Source organism: Lissotriton vulgaris, chromosome 6 (genome assembly GCF_964263255.1).
Source record: "Lissotriton vulgaris chromosome 6, aLisVul1.2, whole genome shotgun sequence".
In the NCBI taxonomy this organism is placed as follows: Eukaryota; Metazoa; Chordata; class Amphibia; order Caudata; family Salamandridae; genus Lissotriton; species Lissotriton vulgaris.
In genome coordinates this window covers 1,181,964,047-1,181,979,700 of record NC_141694.1, presented here as the reverse complement: position 1 = coordinate 1,181,979,700, position 15,654 = coordinate 1,181,964,047, and the positions used below count along the sequence as shown (strand labels likewise).

Below are 15,654 nucleotides of genomic sequence, written 5' to 3'. Positions count from 1 at the left end.
TTCTTGTGCCACCTTTCCAAACTGAGCACAGAACTTTCAAGAAAAGCATCTTTAATGTCTGGTGAAGTCATTTCAGAAGGAGTTCGAGGCCATCTCTAAAGTTTTACATGTGTAGTAAGAGAGATTCAAAGGACAAAATATATGTTGCTTTTGTACAAAAACATTACCTTGCATGTAGGGCTCCCAATATTTGATGTATTTGCTGCAGTACACTCCGTCATTGCTTGGAATTTGACTTTTGGTAGCTAGAACTCAGAATATTCTTCTGAATATTCTTGGAGGAGAGCCATTGCAGCGAATGTGAAAGTAATGGCCAGCGAGGAGGAAGAGATAAGAAAGGCAGATGGCAGCTGCGCGCGTGCATGCAAGCGTGCACGCAAGCGTGAGGCCAAGAAAAGCTTCTGGGTAGCACTTTGAAAAGCCCCTACTAAAAGTCGAGCAACAGCGCATGCGCTGCTGTAGGCTCGACCTAAAAAGTACAAAATAATGAAGTAAAGCTATTAAAAATGTGCTGCATTACTCCATATAATTTGCTTTTTCTGTCCGCATAATTTACTCAATCCTGCCACATTATTTGGCCCTCTCCTGCCATGTAATTCCGTGGCCCAACTCACACTGAAGCTAGGCAATAATAGATAGAGATAATTTTAATAAGAACAAAAGGTCTTAATTAACGGCAGACTTAGCTAGGTGTTCAACAAAGTCACAAGAGTGCACCCATGCAAATCTCTTGGTCCGGCACTGAACCTGTCCCATGGAGAAGTAGATATTTTTATTAACGTTCACACCCCTGGATATGCCGTTTAATGGATCCAGGTTCTTTGGAGAAAAAATAGACTTGTCCTTGGGTTTATTATCTATGGACTGCCAATTTCACTAGCAATACAGGCACTTTCTAGGTTATTTTTGGGCGCTTGCCTTCCACTGGAGGTTACCCTCCCATCCTTTTTAACAGCCCGTGCAGCCTTCCGCTGTCCTAGTGGTGAAGCTGGCGGTAGAGGTTGTAGCCATCAGCGAAAGCCGTAGTCCTTTTCCTCTCCTGCCTGGACCACTGTCAAGTCACTCTGATTTCTCCCTCCAGTGATTATCTAGGACTAGCAGGGGCCAGGATTTGTTTTTGTCTGCCTGGCTGTCATTCATATACTGAACAAGGTGGAAAAAGGCACAGAGCACAAGGAACCAACAAAGCCCATTTGGTTTGTTAAGAAAGCCCTCACTCACCGACCTGGTCGGTGACTTGCTTCATCATCGGGCCCCACCGGGTGTGACCGAATGCCACCCCGGTGTGCTGCGACGCCAGAATTACTGCGGAGCTGGTTTTGTGGGGGTGGGAGGGCTATGTGAAGGGTTACGTGAATAGTGTGAAGTGGTGAGTTAAAATTGCCTTGTATGTATCAAAAAATTCATTTAATCAAAGATCATCAAGGGCAAGGTTAAAAAATGTGTTGGTGAGTAAGGCCAACTAATTGGATGGTCTACTCCCACTAGCATTAAGTGACAACGTGAATGGTCAACATGAACATGTTTCAGCCGGTGTGGTACAATTAACCTGGCATTCGTCAGGACCTAGAGTGTAAACCTCGGTGGTATGGGCACTCTAAGGCCCACCCAACCAGAGGACTTGAAAGTGAAAAAGTCTGTGAAGTGCAAAAAAAGGGGGGGAGGGGGCTTCACCACCCGAGGGCAGGACGCACACAGCCTCCGGTCTCTAAAATTTAGAGAGAAAAATAAAAAGCACCTGTGGAGAATAAAAGACACAGACAAACAGAAAGAGACAAACAAACAATTAGAATTTTTGTCGATAGATTAGCCGATTTCAGCCAGTTACTTGTGCTCAAGGTGCCAGGGTGCACAACTCATACCTAGTAGCAGAGGTGCGTGGCTCTGCCTGTGGCTGAGACTAGATGGTAGGTAGTATAGCTTTATACAGTGACAAGACACTCTCGTGGAAGATTGCCAAATTGCGAAATCTAACTGTGCGAGTGCGCAGGGAGGGAAATAAGTGAAAAAGGAGGCGAATGGCAGTGAGTACATTCAGACATCCCTAAATCACTCAGCGATCAATGGGCCAAATGGCCGGTGACCATTCAGCAAAAAGACAATGGGAAGGGTGAGACAAGTAAGTTCTCACTTCACAAGGGATGAGAGTCCACCCCATAGACCGCGGGAGGGAGGGGACGGCGCATTTGGCACATCCTGAAAGGAAAGAGAAAATGGGAAGGAAAAAGGGACAAAACACTGTCAGAAAGCAGCGTTAGTACTTAGCTTAAATGGTCCTTTGCAGCCAGGGTAGTACTCACGCCCACGGCGCCTGTCTCCTGTAGGTACACCTACGCAGCCCTCGGAACCGGGTCTCGTCGATCCTGGCTCCGAGAGTGTGGGCGGTTTTATGAGCCTCCGGTGGATCTACCCGCGTCCGCGCTTCCGGGAAGGGAAGCGTGCGTGCTGCGCATGCGTGGGGACAGCGGGGACAGACTAGAGCGCGAACCGCTTTGAATGAAGGATACTCACTTCCGAAATGGAAGGGCTGCCTCTCGCGCATGCGTGCTGGTTCGACTGTCCCGGCCAAAGTAGTGTGTATGGGATTGGTGACTAATGCGCATGCGCTGGGGTTTAAGCCAATGCGGTGAGATGTCAACACAGTCGACCTCTTTGTGCCAGCTTGGTCGTTAGGTCAGTCGATTGACGTTTAAAGTCAACTATATTGCTACAATTCCGGCGGATTCGCAAATATTGTCCGTACGGGAGGTTTTCCCTTAACGGGCGAGGGTGGAAGCTGGAGAACTGTAACAAATTGTTTTTGGCTGTTGCTTTGTAGTGGGTCTTGGTAGTCAGAGTTGTCCCACTGTTCATGATTACCACATCAAGAAACACCACCTCCGTGGTGCTCACTGTATGGGTGAATTTCAAATAACTGTTAAGGGTGTTAATCCAGCAGAGGAATTCCCTTAGACGTTCCATGCTGCCCTTCCAAATGAGCAGCACGTCATCAATGTACCGTTTCCAGTACGAAATGTTTCTGCCAAACGGATTGTTTATAGACTGGATGTGTTTAGCCTCAAAATCTGCCACATACAACCCCGCTATGCTGGGAGCAAACTTACTGCCCATCGAGGTACCAGAGCATTGCAAAAATAACCGTCCTTTGTAGGCGAAGAAGTTCTCCTTGAGTGCGATTGTTGCACATTCTATTATGAACTCAATGGGAGTATTGTATTCCCATGTGACAGAGTTCAGAGCAGCACTTAATACCATAATTGTCTCATCTTGCGGGATACTGGTATAAAGGCTCTCAATATCTAGGGTAGCCAAGATGATGGTATCTGGCTCAAAGGTAATGGTCTGCAGTTGGTGTAACAGGTTCTTGGTATCCTTGAGGTATGTCGGAGTGCTTTGAACAATTGGTTTTAGGAACTGATCGCAGAAGGTGGACAAGGGTTCCAGTAGTAATTCCTGGTGGCACCAACATTGCGGAAAGACTGTTTGAAAAGGAACAGCGTTGGGTATACCGTCTGGGCACTCACATCAATGGTCTCAATGACGATATACCCTGGGGCTCTGTCCTCAAGTAATTCTCCTGATTTGTTGCTGCTCCGTTAAACTCGTGTTGTCTATGGTGATTGTGTTTCACTAGCATTTGATCAGAAATAGTCAATCCAATAGATAATTATCCCTCACCTCCACCATTTCACACCCATATGAAATTGGTGTGGGAGAGCTGATCTGGGATATCTCTATCTGCCTTGGCTATAATTCTGTCCCATGCGCCAAGTCTGCCTACACCTTACTCAATTACATGTGTATGTCTGCTTCAATCACGCACCATAACAAACTCGACTGTGTTGACATCTCACCGCATTGGCTTAAACCCCAGCGCATGCGCATTAGTCACCAATCCCATACACACTACTTTGGCCGGGACAGTCGAACCAGCACGCATGCGCGAGAGGCAGCCCTTCCATTTCGGAAGTGAGTATCCTTCATTCAAAGCGGTTCGCGCTCTAGTCTGTCCCCGCTGTCCCCACGCATGCGCAGCACGCACGCTTCCCTTCCCGGAAGCGCGGACGCGGGTAGATCCACCGGAGGCTCATAAAACCGCCCACACTCTCCGAGCCAGGATCGACGAGACCCGGTTCCGAGGGCTGCGTAGGTGTACCTACAGGAGACAGGCGCCGTGGGCGTGAGTACTACCCTGGCTGCAAAGGACCATTTAAGCTAAGTACTAACGCTGCTTTCTGACAGTGTTTTGTCCCTTTTTCCTTCCCATTTTCTCTTTCCTTTCAGGATGTGCCAAATGCGCCGTCCCCTCCCTCCCGCGGTCTATGGGGTGGACTCTCATCCCTTGTGAAGTGAGAACTTACTTGTCTCACCCTTCCCATTGTCTTTTTGCTGAATGGTCACCGGCCATTTGGCCCATTGATCGCTGAGTGATTTAGGGATGTCTGAATGTACTCACTGCCATTCGCCTCCTTTTTCACTTATTTCCCTCCCTGCGCACTCGCACAGTTAGATTTCGCAATTTGGCAATCTTCCATGAGAGTGTCTTGTCACTGTATAAAGCTATACTACCTACCATCTAGTCTCAGCCACAGGCAGAGCCACGCACCTCTGCTACTAGGTATGAGTTGTGCACCCTGGCACCTTGAGCACAAGTAACTGGCTGAAATCGGCTAATCTATCGACAAAAATTCTAATTGTTTGTTTGTCTCTTTCTGTTTGTCTGTGTCTTTTATTCTCCACAGGTGCTTTTTATTTTTGTCTCTAAATTTTAGAGACCGGAGGCTGTGTGCGTCCTGCCCTCGGGTGGTGAAGCCCCCTCCCCCCCTTTTTTTGCACTTCACAGACTTTTTCACTTTCAAGTCCTCTGGTTGGGTGGGCCTTAGAGTGCCCATACCGCCGAGGTTTACACTCTAGGTCCTGACGAATGCCAGGTTAATTGTACCACACCGGCTGAAACATGTTCATGTTGACCATTCACGTTGTCACTTAATGCTAGTGGGAGTAGACCATCCAATTAGTTGGCCTTACTCACCAACACATTTTTTAACCTTGCCCTTGATGATCTTTGATTAAATGAATTTTTTGATACATACAAGGCAATTTTAACTCACCACTTCACACTATTCACGTAACCCTTCACATAGCCCTCCCACCCCCACAAAACCAGCTCCGCAGTAATTCTGGCGTCGCAGCACACCGGGGTGGCATTCGGTCACACCCGGTGGGGCCCGATGATGAAGCAAGTCACCGACCAGGTCGGTGAGTGAGGGCTTTCTTAACAAACCAAATGGGCTTTGTTGGTTCCTTGTGCTCTGTGCCTTTTTCCACCTTGTTCAGAACAGGAACACTCTTTTGTTGTTGATGTCTAATATAGTTTGGGGACTAAGAGTGTTCATAACTCTCCCTATCTCTCTTGTTGTTTTTGAGTGTCATTCATATACCTCAGACCCCAGTGGTCTTGGAGGTTGGTGAGAATGGATATACTTTTCCTTTTCTAGCTAACCCCTGATGTTCTTGGACATTGGTGGATTATGCTTCCTTATCCTCTAGAGAAGTGAAGACTCTTCTTGCCAAAGCATCAATAGATAATGTTCCTGAGATAGAGAAGGGCACATGGTGCCCTTTCATTCTTGGTTTTCAAGAAATTACGATCTGCTGATATTAATCGTAGATCTTTGGTCCTTGGACACCTTCCTTTGGAAGGTAACATTTAAAAATGCTGACTTCTGGCCCAGGTTGTCTCTGCTTTTAGACCTTAGTGGAATTGATAGTGTCCTTGGACTTGCAGGGCACATATTTTCACATGACCATCCTTTAGTCCTACGGGCATTTCCTCTGCTTCATGGTGGGATCTGAACTCTTTCAGTTCACTGTCCTGCCCTTTGGCCTTCACCTCTGCATTCTGGGTGTTTATGATGGTGATGGCAGGTGTCGCTGTCCATTTTCAATGGTGGGTAGGACACACATTCATGAAACTTGAACGACTGGCTGTTGAAGTTCTGCTTGCCACAGTCAATTGTGGACCAACATCAGTCTTATTGCTGTCCTCCCTGGGGTTGGTTTCTCCGGCCGCAAACTAAAATCCCATCTTCATTCAGTTCAGACATTTCATAATATAGGAGTTATTCTGGTTATGGTGTTTTTCAAAATATTTCCATCTCCTGATGCATGTCCAGTACATTCAGGCTATGATCCTGATGTTTCAAGATTGGGTCTGTGTTCCAGGCTAGATTGGTCTGAAGTTTCCTGGGCTTCAGGCCCTGTTCATCCTACTTGTGACCCATGCCTGTTGGCACATGCATGGTCTGCAGTGGTTGCAGCATTTGGGTTACCAATGTGAAAACATCCATATTTCAAAAGTGGCACCCTGGGAACTTCATTGATGGGTGAGGGATGCCAAACTGCACTGCGGTGGAGCCTTTTCCATCTCCCTATTCAGAATTGACAGTTGTGAATGATGTGATACGTAATTTCCCACTTTAGGGGGGGGGGGGGTTACCTGGATCAACTGGAGATCAAGGGCATCTGATTGCAAATGACGTGAAGGCTGTGTATCAGCCTTTTAGAGCTGTAGCCCTTCTGGCTGGCTTCGAAGCCCGTTCTGCTTTACATCAAGGAGAAGCCTGTTCAGGTTTTGATAGACAGTGCGATCACCATGTAGCACTGCAACAAGAATAGCAGACTGAGGGTTGTATGTTATGTGCGAGGAGGTGCAGAGACTATGGTAGTAGCTCGACATTCCAGAGATTCCCCAGACTTTGTCCCCTTGGGCGTCTTCAATGCCAGGGCGAACAAGCTCAGCAGTTGTCCTCTGGCTGACCTTCAGCAACATCTGTACCTGGAGGTGCTTCAAGGAGTATTTGCCCAGTGAGGAAGCCTTGGATGGATCCTTGAGCCACCTTAAGGATTCACAATGTTATGCCCACGATTTTCCGTCCCAGGGCTCCTTAGGAGATGTGCTCCATCTAATTTGTTTTTCATCCTCTGCAACTATTTCCTTAACTTCTGAAGAAGGTATTAAGGGGTCAATTCTAGTGCTTGAAACAGTGGCTGGCCTTGGAGGGTCTGGTACTCTAAACATCCGAGTCTCTGCATCTGCCATTCTCTCTGCCTGTCCTAGCAGCAGGGCAGGATTGAGTGGATCCAGCTGAATGGTTGTGGCCTCCCTGCAGAAGTGGGTATTGTAATTTTGGGGCACATTGCCTGTCCAACAAGTTCCTCTATTCTGGTCGCTGGCCAAGGTTTGTGGCCTTGCTCGAAAACTGTAGGGTGATCTGCTTCAAACTAAGCTTTCACATGTACTTTTTGTTCCCTTACTTATGTCCCATTTCGGCCTTTCTGCACTTGCTTGATCGGCCCTCCTTGTTCAAGTCATCAGTTTCGATGTGTTTTGTGAACAAGTTCTGTTTTGTATGCCACAGTGGCACCTAATTTGGTCCTTATGTCCTTTATGTACATCCATCTTGAACCCATGTGGAAGGCTGTGGACACCCAGGACTGCTTTCCTCATAACAATCACTTCTGCACACTGTATCAGAACGGGTGTATGACGTAACAACGCATACTTTTTCAACGCACACCATTACAACGCAATTTTTACAACGCAGGATCCTTTACAACGAAAGAATTTACAACGCATGACATTACATAGCAGATGCTATTACAACGCATGCCATTACAACGTAAGTCTAGGTAAGTATATTATTTTTTAACAAATGTAATTAATAAATATTTACTTAATTTTATTTATTAAATTAATTTTTTATTAATATATTTGTAAATATATTTATATATTTTTTAAAAATAGTGTAGGTGTTTAAAAATATTATACAAAATCCAGTTAGTGTAAAACCCAAACCCAGCCCTGAACCCTAAAAATACCCCTGTACCCCATAGCCCAAACCCAGCCCTGAACCCTAAAAATACCCCTGTACCCCATAACCCAAACCCAGCCCTGAACCCTAAAAATACCCCTGTACCCCATAACCCAAACCTAGCCCTGAACCCTAAAAATACCCCTGTACCCCATAACCCAAACCCAGCCCTGAACCCTAAAAATGCCCCTGTACCCCATAACCCAAACCCAGCCCTGAACCCTAAAAATACCCCTGTACCCCAAAACCCAAACCCAGCCCTGAACCCTAAAATACCCCTGTACCCCATAACCCAAACCCAGCCCTGAACCCTAAAAATACCCCTGTACCCCATAACCCAAACCCAGCCCTGAACCCTAAAAATACCCCTGTACCCCAAAACCCAAACCCAGCCCTGAACCCTAAAAATACCCCTGTACCCCATAACCCAAACCTGAACCCTAAAAATACCCCTGTACCCCATAACCCAAACCCAGCCCTGAACCCTAAAAATACCCCTGTACCCCATAACCCAAACCTAGCCCTGAACCCTAAAAATACCCCTGTACCCCATAACAAATGTTTAAATAAAATGATATACTTACGTTGTAATGGCATGCGTTGTAATAGCATCTGCTATGTAATGTCATGCGTTGTAAAGGCATTCGTTGTAAAGGATCCTGCGTTGTAATGGTGTGCGTTGAAAAAGTATGCGTTGTAAAAGTTGCGTTGAAACGGTTGTATACCTATCAGAACTGCAGGCGCGGTCAATGCAGCCGCCATATACCACCATCTTCACTGACAAGTTGGTGCACATGACTCTGGCATCTTCTGAAAATGGTGTTTCCTTTCCTTGTAGGAAGTTCATCACGTATCTTGCTTTTTTCCCCATGCCACATCTCTCTAAGGAAGAGGAGAAGCTTCCTCAGTTAGATTCGGAGAGGTTTTTCATATGGATAAGATTAAGGTGTACCGGCCGGATTACCAACTCTTACTTGAATTTGCGGGTGCAAACTATGGAAGGGCAGAAAAGAACCTTATCAAGATGCGTCATTCTCTGTTATAATATGGGGTATACCTTGGACAAGAAGGAGCCTCCTGTGTAGTTATTCCACCAGAACCAAGACAGGTACTACGTCTTTGGCTCTGGGTGTTCTTATGCGAGATATCTGCCAGGCTGATGCATGGGTGCCCACCCTCACCTTCACCAGGCACTTTTGTATCCTTTCTCGGGTCCAGGGAAAGGCTCTTTTTACTCATTCAGGTCTGCAGAACTTCCATGTGTAAAGTCCACCCCTCAGACCCACAACCTTTTAAGGGGGTACTTTCATGGCTTCTATTCAAAATGTGATCAATGTGCAGTTAGAAGTATCCATCAGTATTACAAGTTTCTTCCCATCAGGATTGCTCCTTCTCTTGGATACTCTTTAAGCGCAGATTACACATCGCTCCGGCCTCCTCCCCGCTCTGTGGAGCGAAATCCTGATTGTTCAAAATGTCCATTTTAGATTCAGCACACAGTCTGATAACGGATTTATCTGTTGTTCCGCGATTGAGAGGGCAGGAGTTACCGCTAAAAGCTGACCCCAGCCAGCATGAATCGCGCCCATGTACTGCTCAGCGTCGCCATTTCTAGAGGGGCGGCGAGGGCGCCACCTACCATCATAGAAGCAATTTCAGAAAAATGTCTGACCCCTGGGGTAATGCAAAATGTGACAATTCCTCAGTTAGAAAATCATCACTAAAGGTAAGTAATTTTTTTTTAAAACTGCATGAATAACAGTTAAGCAGTTTGAAAGGAGTCACCAGAAGAGTTTTCAAAACTGACCTCTTTTTTGTATTTTTTTCCCTGTTGCTCAGGACATCCAAGCAGAGATTGATGCTCACAATGACATCTTCAAGAGCATCGACGGCAACAGACAGAAGATGGTGAAGGCCCTGGGGACCACGGAGGAGGCTGCGCTGCTGCAGCATCGTCTCGACGACATGAACCTGCGCTGGAACGACTTGAAGGCCAAGTCTGCCAGCATCAGGTCAGTGGCGACGCTTTACAGGCGGCCTCTGGCCCTCTCGGCGGATATTTACGGTTTGTGAAGATAAACTGTTCCCTGGAGTCTAGTAAGGAATTGGAGCTCGTTGTACTCTGCTATGGGTCACCAGAAAGGTTTCATATGACGGGCTTAAAAAACACTCGTCCGTTTTGCTGGAGTACAACAAGCCGCCTTGATGACAGGGAAGGAGAAAGGTTAGAAAAACCAAAACATAATTGGTGGGAAGCAGCGAATTTAGATAGTTCAGCGCTAACTGTCCATATTATTGCATGCTTAGCCATGGGGAGCACGTTTAGTAGTAGCTCAAAATGCCGTTCTTTAAAATCTGTATACTGGTAGCTTGAAATGTGGAGAAAATAACTTTTAGAAGCATTTGCCCGACTTGTGATACAATCATGGCATCCCTGCAGAAAGTGAAGAGCTTGGGCTCCTGGGTCTCTCTTATCCCACAGATATTCATTGACCTGGGGCTGAATTGAGCCCCCATGTAGGAACAGCCCCCCTCTCCCCCGCAGGGGTGTGCCTTACGCCCCTGAGTGAACAGAGTCTCAGAGCTATTACCTTGGTAGGTAACATGACAAACGAAAAGTACATTTTTTTCGTCGCTGCTCATCCCCGCGTCAATCTTCATTCAAGAACTGTATGAACTCTTTCCTATTTTTGGCTCCCACTTCCCGCGAGAGTTGAGGAAGAGTGTATGTCTTCTGGTTGCGTTTCTCTTGACAACAGATGTCCAACGTTTGTGTACGACAGCCACAGCCATACCGGGCTATTAACACAAGATAGTGGTGAAACATTTTCTCCCTGTATTTTTGTCGTGTGAGAAAAATAATCGTATAACATAACCTTAGAGGCAGTTGGTGAATTAAATCTGCTATAAATATAAAAAGAGTGCATTTTGAATGATTGTCGTTGCATTAAAACAGATTGTGTACTATAACACTGAAGTCGAATGATTCTAGGCCACCATCTTGCAGTGGGGGCATGAGTGATCTGCCCTTTTTAAGGTTGTTAAATTGCTTTTATAAGGCATATTTTGGTTATATGCAATGCTTGGAAACTTTATTGTCTATTGGTCGTTTGCTCTGGATACATCAGCTGATCTTATATATCTGTATTAGATTGTATTTGCATCTATGTAGCACTTACTACCCCTGACGAGGCATTGAAGCTGTTTCCGCCGGGCAGCACGCTGCTCCACTTCCCAAGGTTAGTAGTCAGTGCAGTGTAATTGGTTATTGGATTAGTCCTGTGTGCTCAGGCAAGCCATTCCATGGGTTACCTCCAGAGTGTTTGTGATAGAATAAAGTCCTTGAAGTTAGTTGTGATCCGTATTGGGGAAGAGGGACATGAGAGTTAATGCTGATATGTGGAGGGTTCATAGATGAACCAGAGGAGATTAGAGAGGGTTAAGTTGCAAAGTGTAGGCTGAAATGCTTTAATGGAGGTGAAGGCTCGCATGCTTTGACTTGGAGAAGGATGTGCTCAGAGGGATGTATGACGTTACAACTCATACTTTTACAACGCATACCTTTACAACGCATTTTTTACACTGCAACATCCTTTACAACGCATTCCATTACAACGCACACCTTTACAACGCATCTTTTAAAACTACCCCTACAACGCATTCCATTACAATGCATACAACCTTTATAACGCATACCATTACAACGCATACCTGTTTGGTAAGTATTGGATAGTGTAGGGGTAAAATTTACTATTCTAACTCCAGGGGGGTGCAACAGTAGGGTAAGTGTTGGATAGTGTAGGGGTAAAAATTACTATTCTAACTCCAGGGGGTGCAACAGTAGAGTAAGTGTTGGATAGTGTAACTATGCGTTGTAATGGTATGTGTTGTAATGACTGCGTTGTAATGACATGCCTTGTAGTGGTATGCGCTGTAGTGACATGCGTTGTAAGGGTTGCGTTGTAATGGCATGCGTTGTAATGGATGTTGCGGTGTAAAAGTTTCGTTGTAAAGGAAGTGTGTTGTAAAAGTTGCGTTGTAAAGGTTGTTTCCCGCTCAGAGAGCAGAGGCATACATCGGGTGGAAAGGAAGGAGAGAGCCACTTGAGAGGAAAAAGAAGAGGTAACCAACAAAAGTTTTGAGTGAAGATCAGTTTTTCAGGCTGGATTTTAGGAACAGTATCTAGAATGCTGTGAGAAATAACAATTCATAGAATAGGCACTGCGATAAATTCAGAACAATACGTTTACAAGTGGTTACAAGCTGTTGGTTACAAGATTTGCAGTACTGTTATAAGGCGAAGATATAATGGTATATAAATACAGACATAAAGCGGGGATAGTAAGGTTTGCCATTATTAGTGACACATGAACTACTGATTTCAGTCTCGTAAATGGCCTTGACAAGCAATTTATGTATGTTCAGCCAATGTCATTGCCAAAAAGGACAGTCCCCTAAACAATAAAATATTTCACCCATATTTGGCCTTGTTCAAAACTGTATGCACTTGTGAGGACAAAGCTCCTGAAGGACAGGTACACTCACTTGGTGCCTTTTGACTGCCAGCACACGTAAGTTCACTCAAAGGGTATAGTCTGAATTTTGTGTTTTGCACGCTAGCAGTGCTTATTTCATAAAAGGAGTGCGGATGCCCAAAGTTTGACTCAGAAATCTGGGGCCAGCGCCATCGAATGACAGAGGTGCCAAATACCAAGACTGCGTGGTCTTAATTCCATTTCATGGCTCAAATCCATCACCAGACACTTCTTACTCCTTAATTTAACTCTTTCAGGTTCTTTTTCATCATTACTTTGTTATAGTCAAAACAAAAGTTCTGGACTTCAAAGATGAGTGCTGATGGGCCACACCTGCAACTACCAGCTCAAATTGAGCACTGGATATTAATAATTTCAATTGCATTCTCTAGATTGTGTATATTGAGATGTGTGCTCTTAGCATGCCATGCTGCTTTTAAGTAGTGTTTTCCCCCTCACGATTTCTAGGATCAGCCGGAGACTCAAATGTATCCTTGTTGCCCTTTAGTAGGATAGTAGGGTGTTTCAAGCAGCCTCGGTGCGTCAAGAGGGGAGTGGGTGTATGGTTTATGTTAAAAGATAAGAATACAATAATAATAATAAGTTAATATAAATATATCAATTAGTAGGCACAATGAAAGGAAAACGATAATGCTCACTTATTTGAGCTCCTTCAGAACCAAAAAAACTCAGCAGGTTTTGGCTAGGAAGATGTGATTTAGGAGTGCCTGTGTTTTAATCATGGTGAGCAAAACTAATTTTGTACCTAGTGTCCTATCAGAAGCAAAATTATCACCAGCATTAAAAAGGCCTAATACGTCTTTCATCCTGGAAGGACTCCATGAAAATGCCTATGCTGGACAGGGCCTCACGGTAAAGATAAATAACAGAGATGAAAAGAGATACAGCTTGTGAAAACCTTCTCTTGATTGCCAGTGCTCAATGTGAAGACATCTGGTGCTCGGCATGGCTTCCCTCAATTTGTTCTACATTTTTTGCAGCTACAGAGCTTTTCTTTCCTCATCGGTAAGGGTTGAAATATGCAGACGCAAAACTCCATGCTTGGAGTGGTGTGGCTCACTGGTTAGAGGCGGCAGACCCGGAAGCAGAGAACGGCCCGGGACCAGGGTTCAATTCCCGACGCGGCAGGGTCGTGGACCAGGGTCAACGGACTCGATAATTCTCGCCTCGGTGCCTACTCTAAACAGGATCACGCTCTGCAACTCTGGGCATTAGCTTGCCTCATCTCTACAACGGCCCCCCCACATTCGCCGGGGATGCCTGGTTTCACCTTGGAGATACCCAGTAGGGACCATCTCACAGGGATAGCCAGGACGGGTTCCCCAGCGGTCTACAGCGCCACGGCAGCAGTGCGCTTTACAAGACACATACATTTACATTTACATTTACATGCTCTCAGACAAAACTAGTAGAAACTATAATACATAAGTTTACAGAGATTTACACATTTGGCTCAGGATCTGCTTTTGACACTGATTATGCCATTTTATGATCTGCTCTGAAATTAACTTTGGAGAATTGAAGTTGGTCATTTTGTGTATGATTGGGCAAAAGATTTCAACCGTACATCGGTGTTCATTGCAGACTTCTTTGAGGTGCCACATTATCAGGCCACAAAGGCTTCCAGGCACTGCATGCTTCATAGAAGGCAGATCAACAGTGGAGGCAAGATGGCGGTTGTGTGAGACCGCAGTGCGCTCAGACCAGTGCTCTTGAAGAAGAGATACGGATTATGCCGATACAAGTGCCGTTGCTTGCCTAAAAAACATGTTGAGAAAGCGATACTAGAATCTTTGCGCTATACAAAGAGGGGAAAAAAAACTGGCAGGAGAAGAGATGGGGGCGGAGCCCTGTTCTGATGGGAGGAAGCCGGTTAGAAACCGGTTATTAACCCCTTCCAGGCTCATGACGAGCTGGGCTCGTCATGAAGTAGCCTCCTACCAGGCTGATGACGAGCCCAGCTCGTCATGATCAATGGACTTTTGAAAATTCCAGCACAGGAGGAAAATATCATTAGCAGCGATGGTGTTAACCCTAGGCTCTTTGATTGGCCTCAAGGTACTCCACTATCTATGGAGGGAGATACCCAACAATATTAAAGTACAAGCAAAAACAGGAAGCGGAGCATACCTTTCTGCGAACCCAGAGGGTCGTGCTGACGCTGTATGACTCCAAAAAATGCAGCGGCACTCGCTGCTGGCAAGGCGAGAGCGACGAGACTAGCACAGCGAGAGATTGGCAAACCGGTGGGTAAGCAAGGTGGTGGAATCACAGTGGAACTGTTCCAGGCCCCAGAACGCTGAAGCAGGGAGGAACTACAGCCAGGACGGGGAGTGCGACCAGCCCATCGGTGGCGGATATGCTGCGGAGGACGCCAGCTAAACTCCTTCCGGGTCACAGAGGGAAGAGCAAGGCAGGAGATCCTGTCGAATTAACTCCCACCTCAGTACTGTCAGATGAGCACCCTGACGCTGCGGCAGTACTGGCCGGTGCCCCTGGTGCTTCTGGTGCCCTTGGGGGGTCTGAATTGCCGAACTCGGAGGCGGACAACAGTGCGATCCCTGAAGTGAGCACGAACCTGAGCACAAGGGTCCAGTATGATAGCGACTTTGTGGACCTTGGCAATAAAGAAGGTATGTCCCCTTCATTGCTCCCCCTGATGGTAGAATCAGATATCAATATTATCACTAACATCAACACGAATATGGGAGATGAAGGGGGGAGGTCCAGCATTTGCAATAGGGTTGGGGCCGGAGCTGGAGAAGTTAATCAGCAGGTCAGTCAGCAACATGTTGTGGTAGGGGATGTCTTCAAGCCTCCAACGCCTCAATTAAATCTAGCTGACCCCACGATAGCGATCAACACTGGAATGACTACTGCATTAAACTTGAACAACATAGAGGGTGCTGATGCTGAACAAGACAAAGACCCTAGTGACTTATTTTCATTCTCGGATGAACTTGAATGGTCTGATGATGCCGAGTCCTATCTAACGGATGAGAGTGACGGTGGCGAGAAACTCGGTGATCCCAAGGTTAATCCAAAAACTGTGTTGAAACGCAAAAAAAACCATCATGGGGCAGCGGAATTAGCCTGGGACTATACTCCGTCTACTCAGCTCGCAGGGGGAAAAAGCAATTAAAAAAAGCAACTCCAAGTTAAAAAAAAACAATGCTAAGGTTAAAATGGTCAGAAGATATGCAAAAGATCGAGATCCTAGAAAT

The 15,654-nt window shown here is 45.9% G+C and overlaps 1 protein-coding gene across 4 annotated transcripts in view; it reads left to right on the top strand.

Moving 5' to 3' along the window:
- Positions 1-15,654, top strand: part of UTRN (utrophin) — a 1,497,630-nt gene that overhangs the window by 895,498 nt on the left and 586,478 nt on the right. For all 4 annotated transcript variants that reach the window (XM_086927281.1, XM_086927282.1, XM_086927283.1 and 1 more), the window contains one exon: positions 9,714-9,886. In XM_086927281.1, coding sequence (XP_086783407.1) covers positions 9,714-9,886 — 173 coding nt within the window. The remainder of the gene's footprint in view (positions 1-9,713; positions 9,887-15,654) is intronic.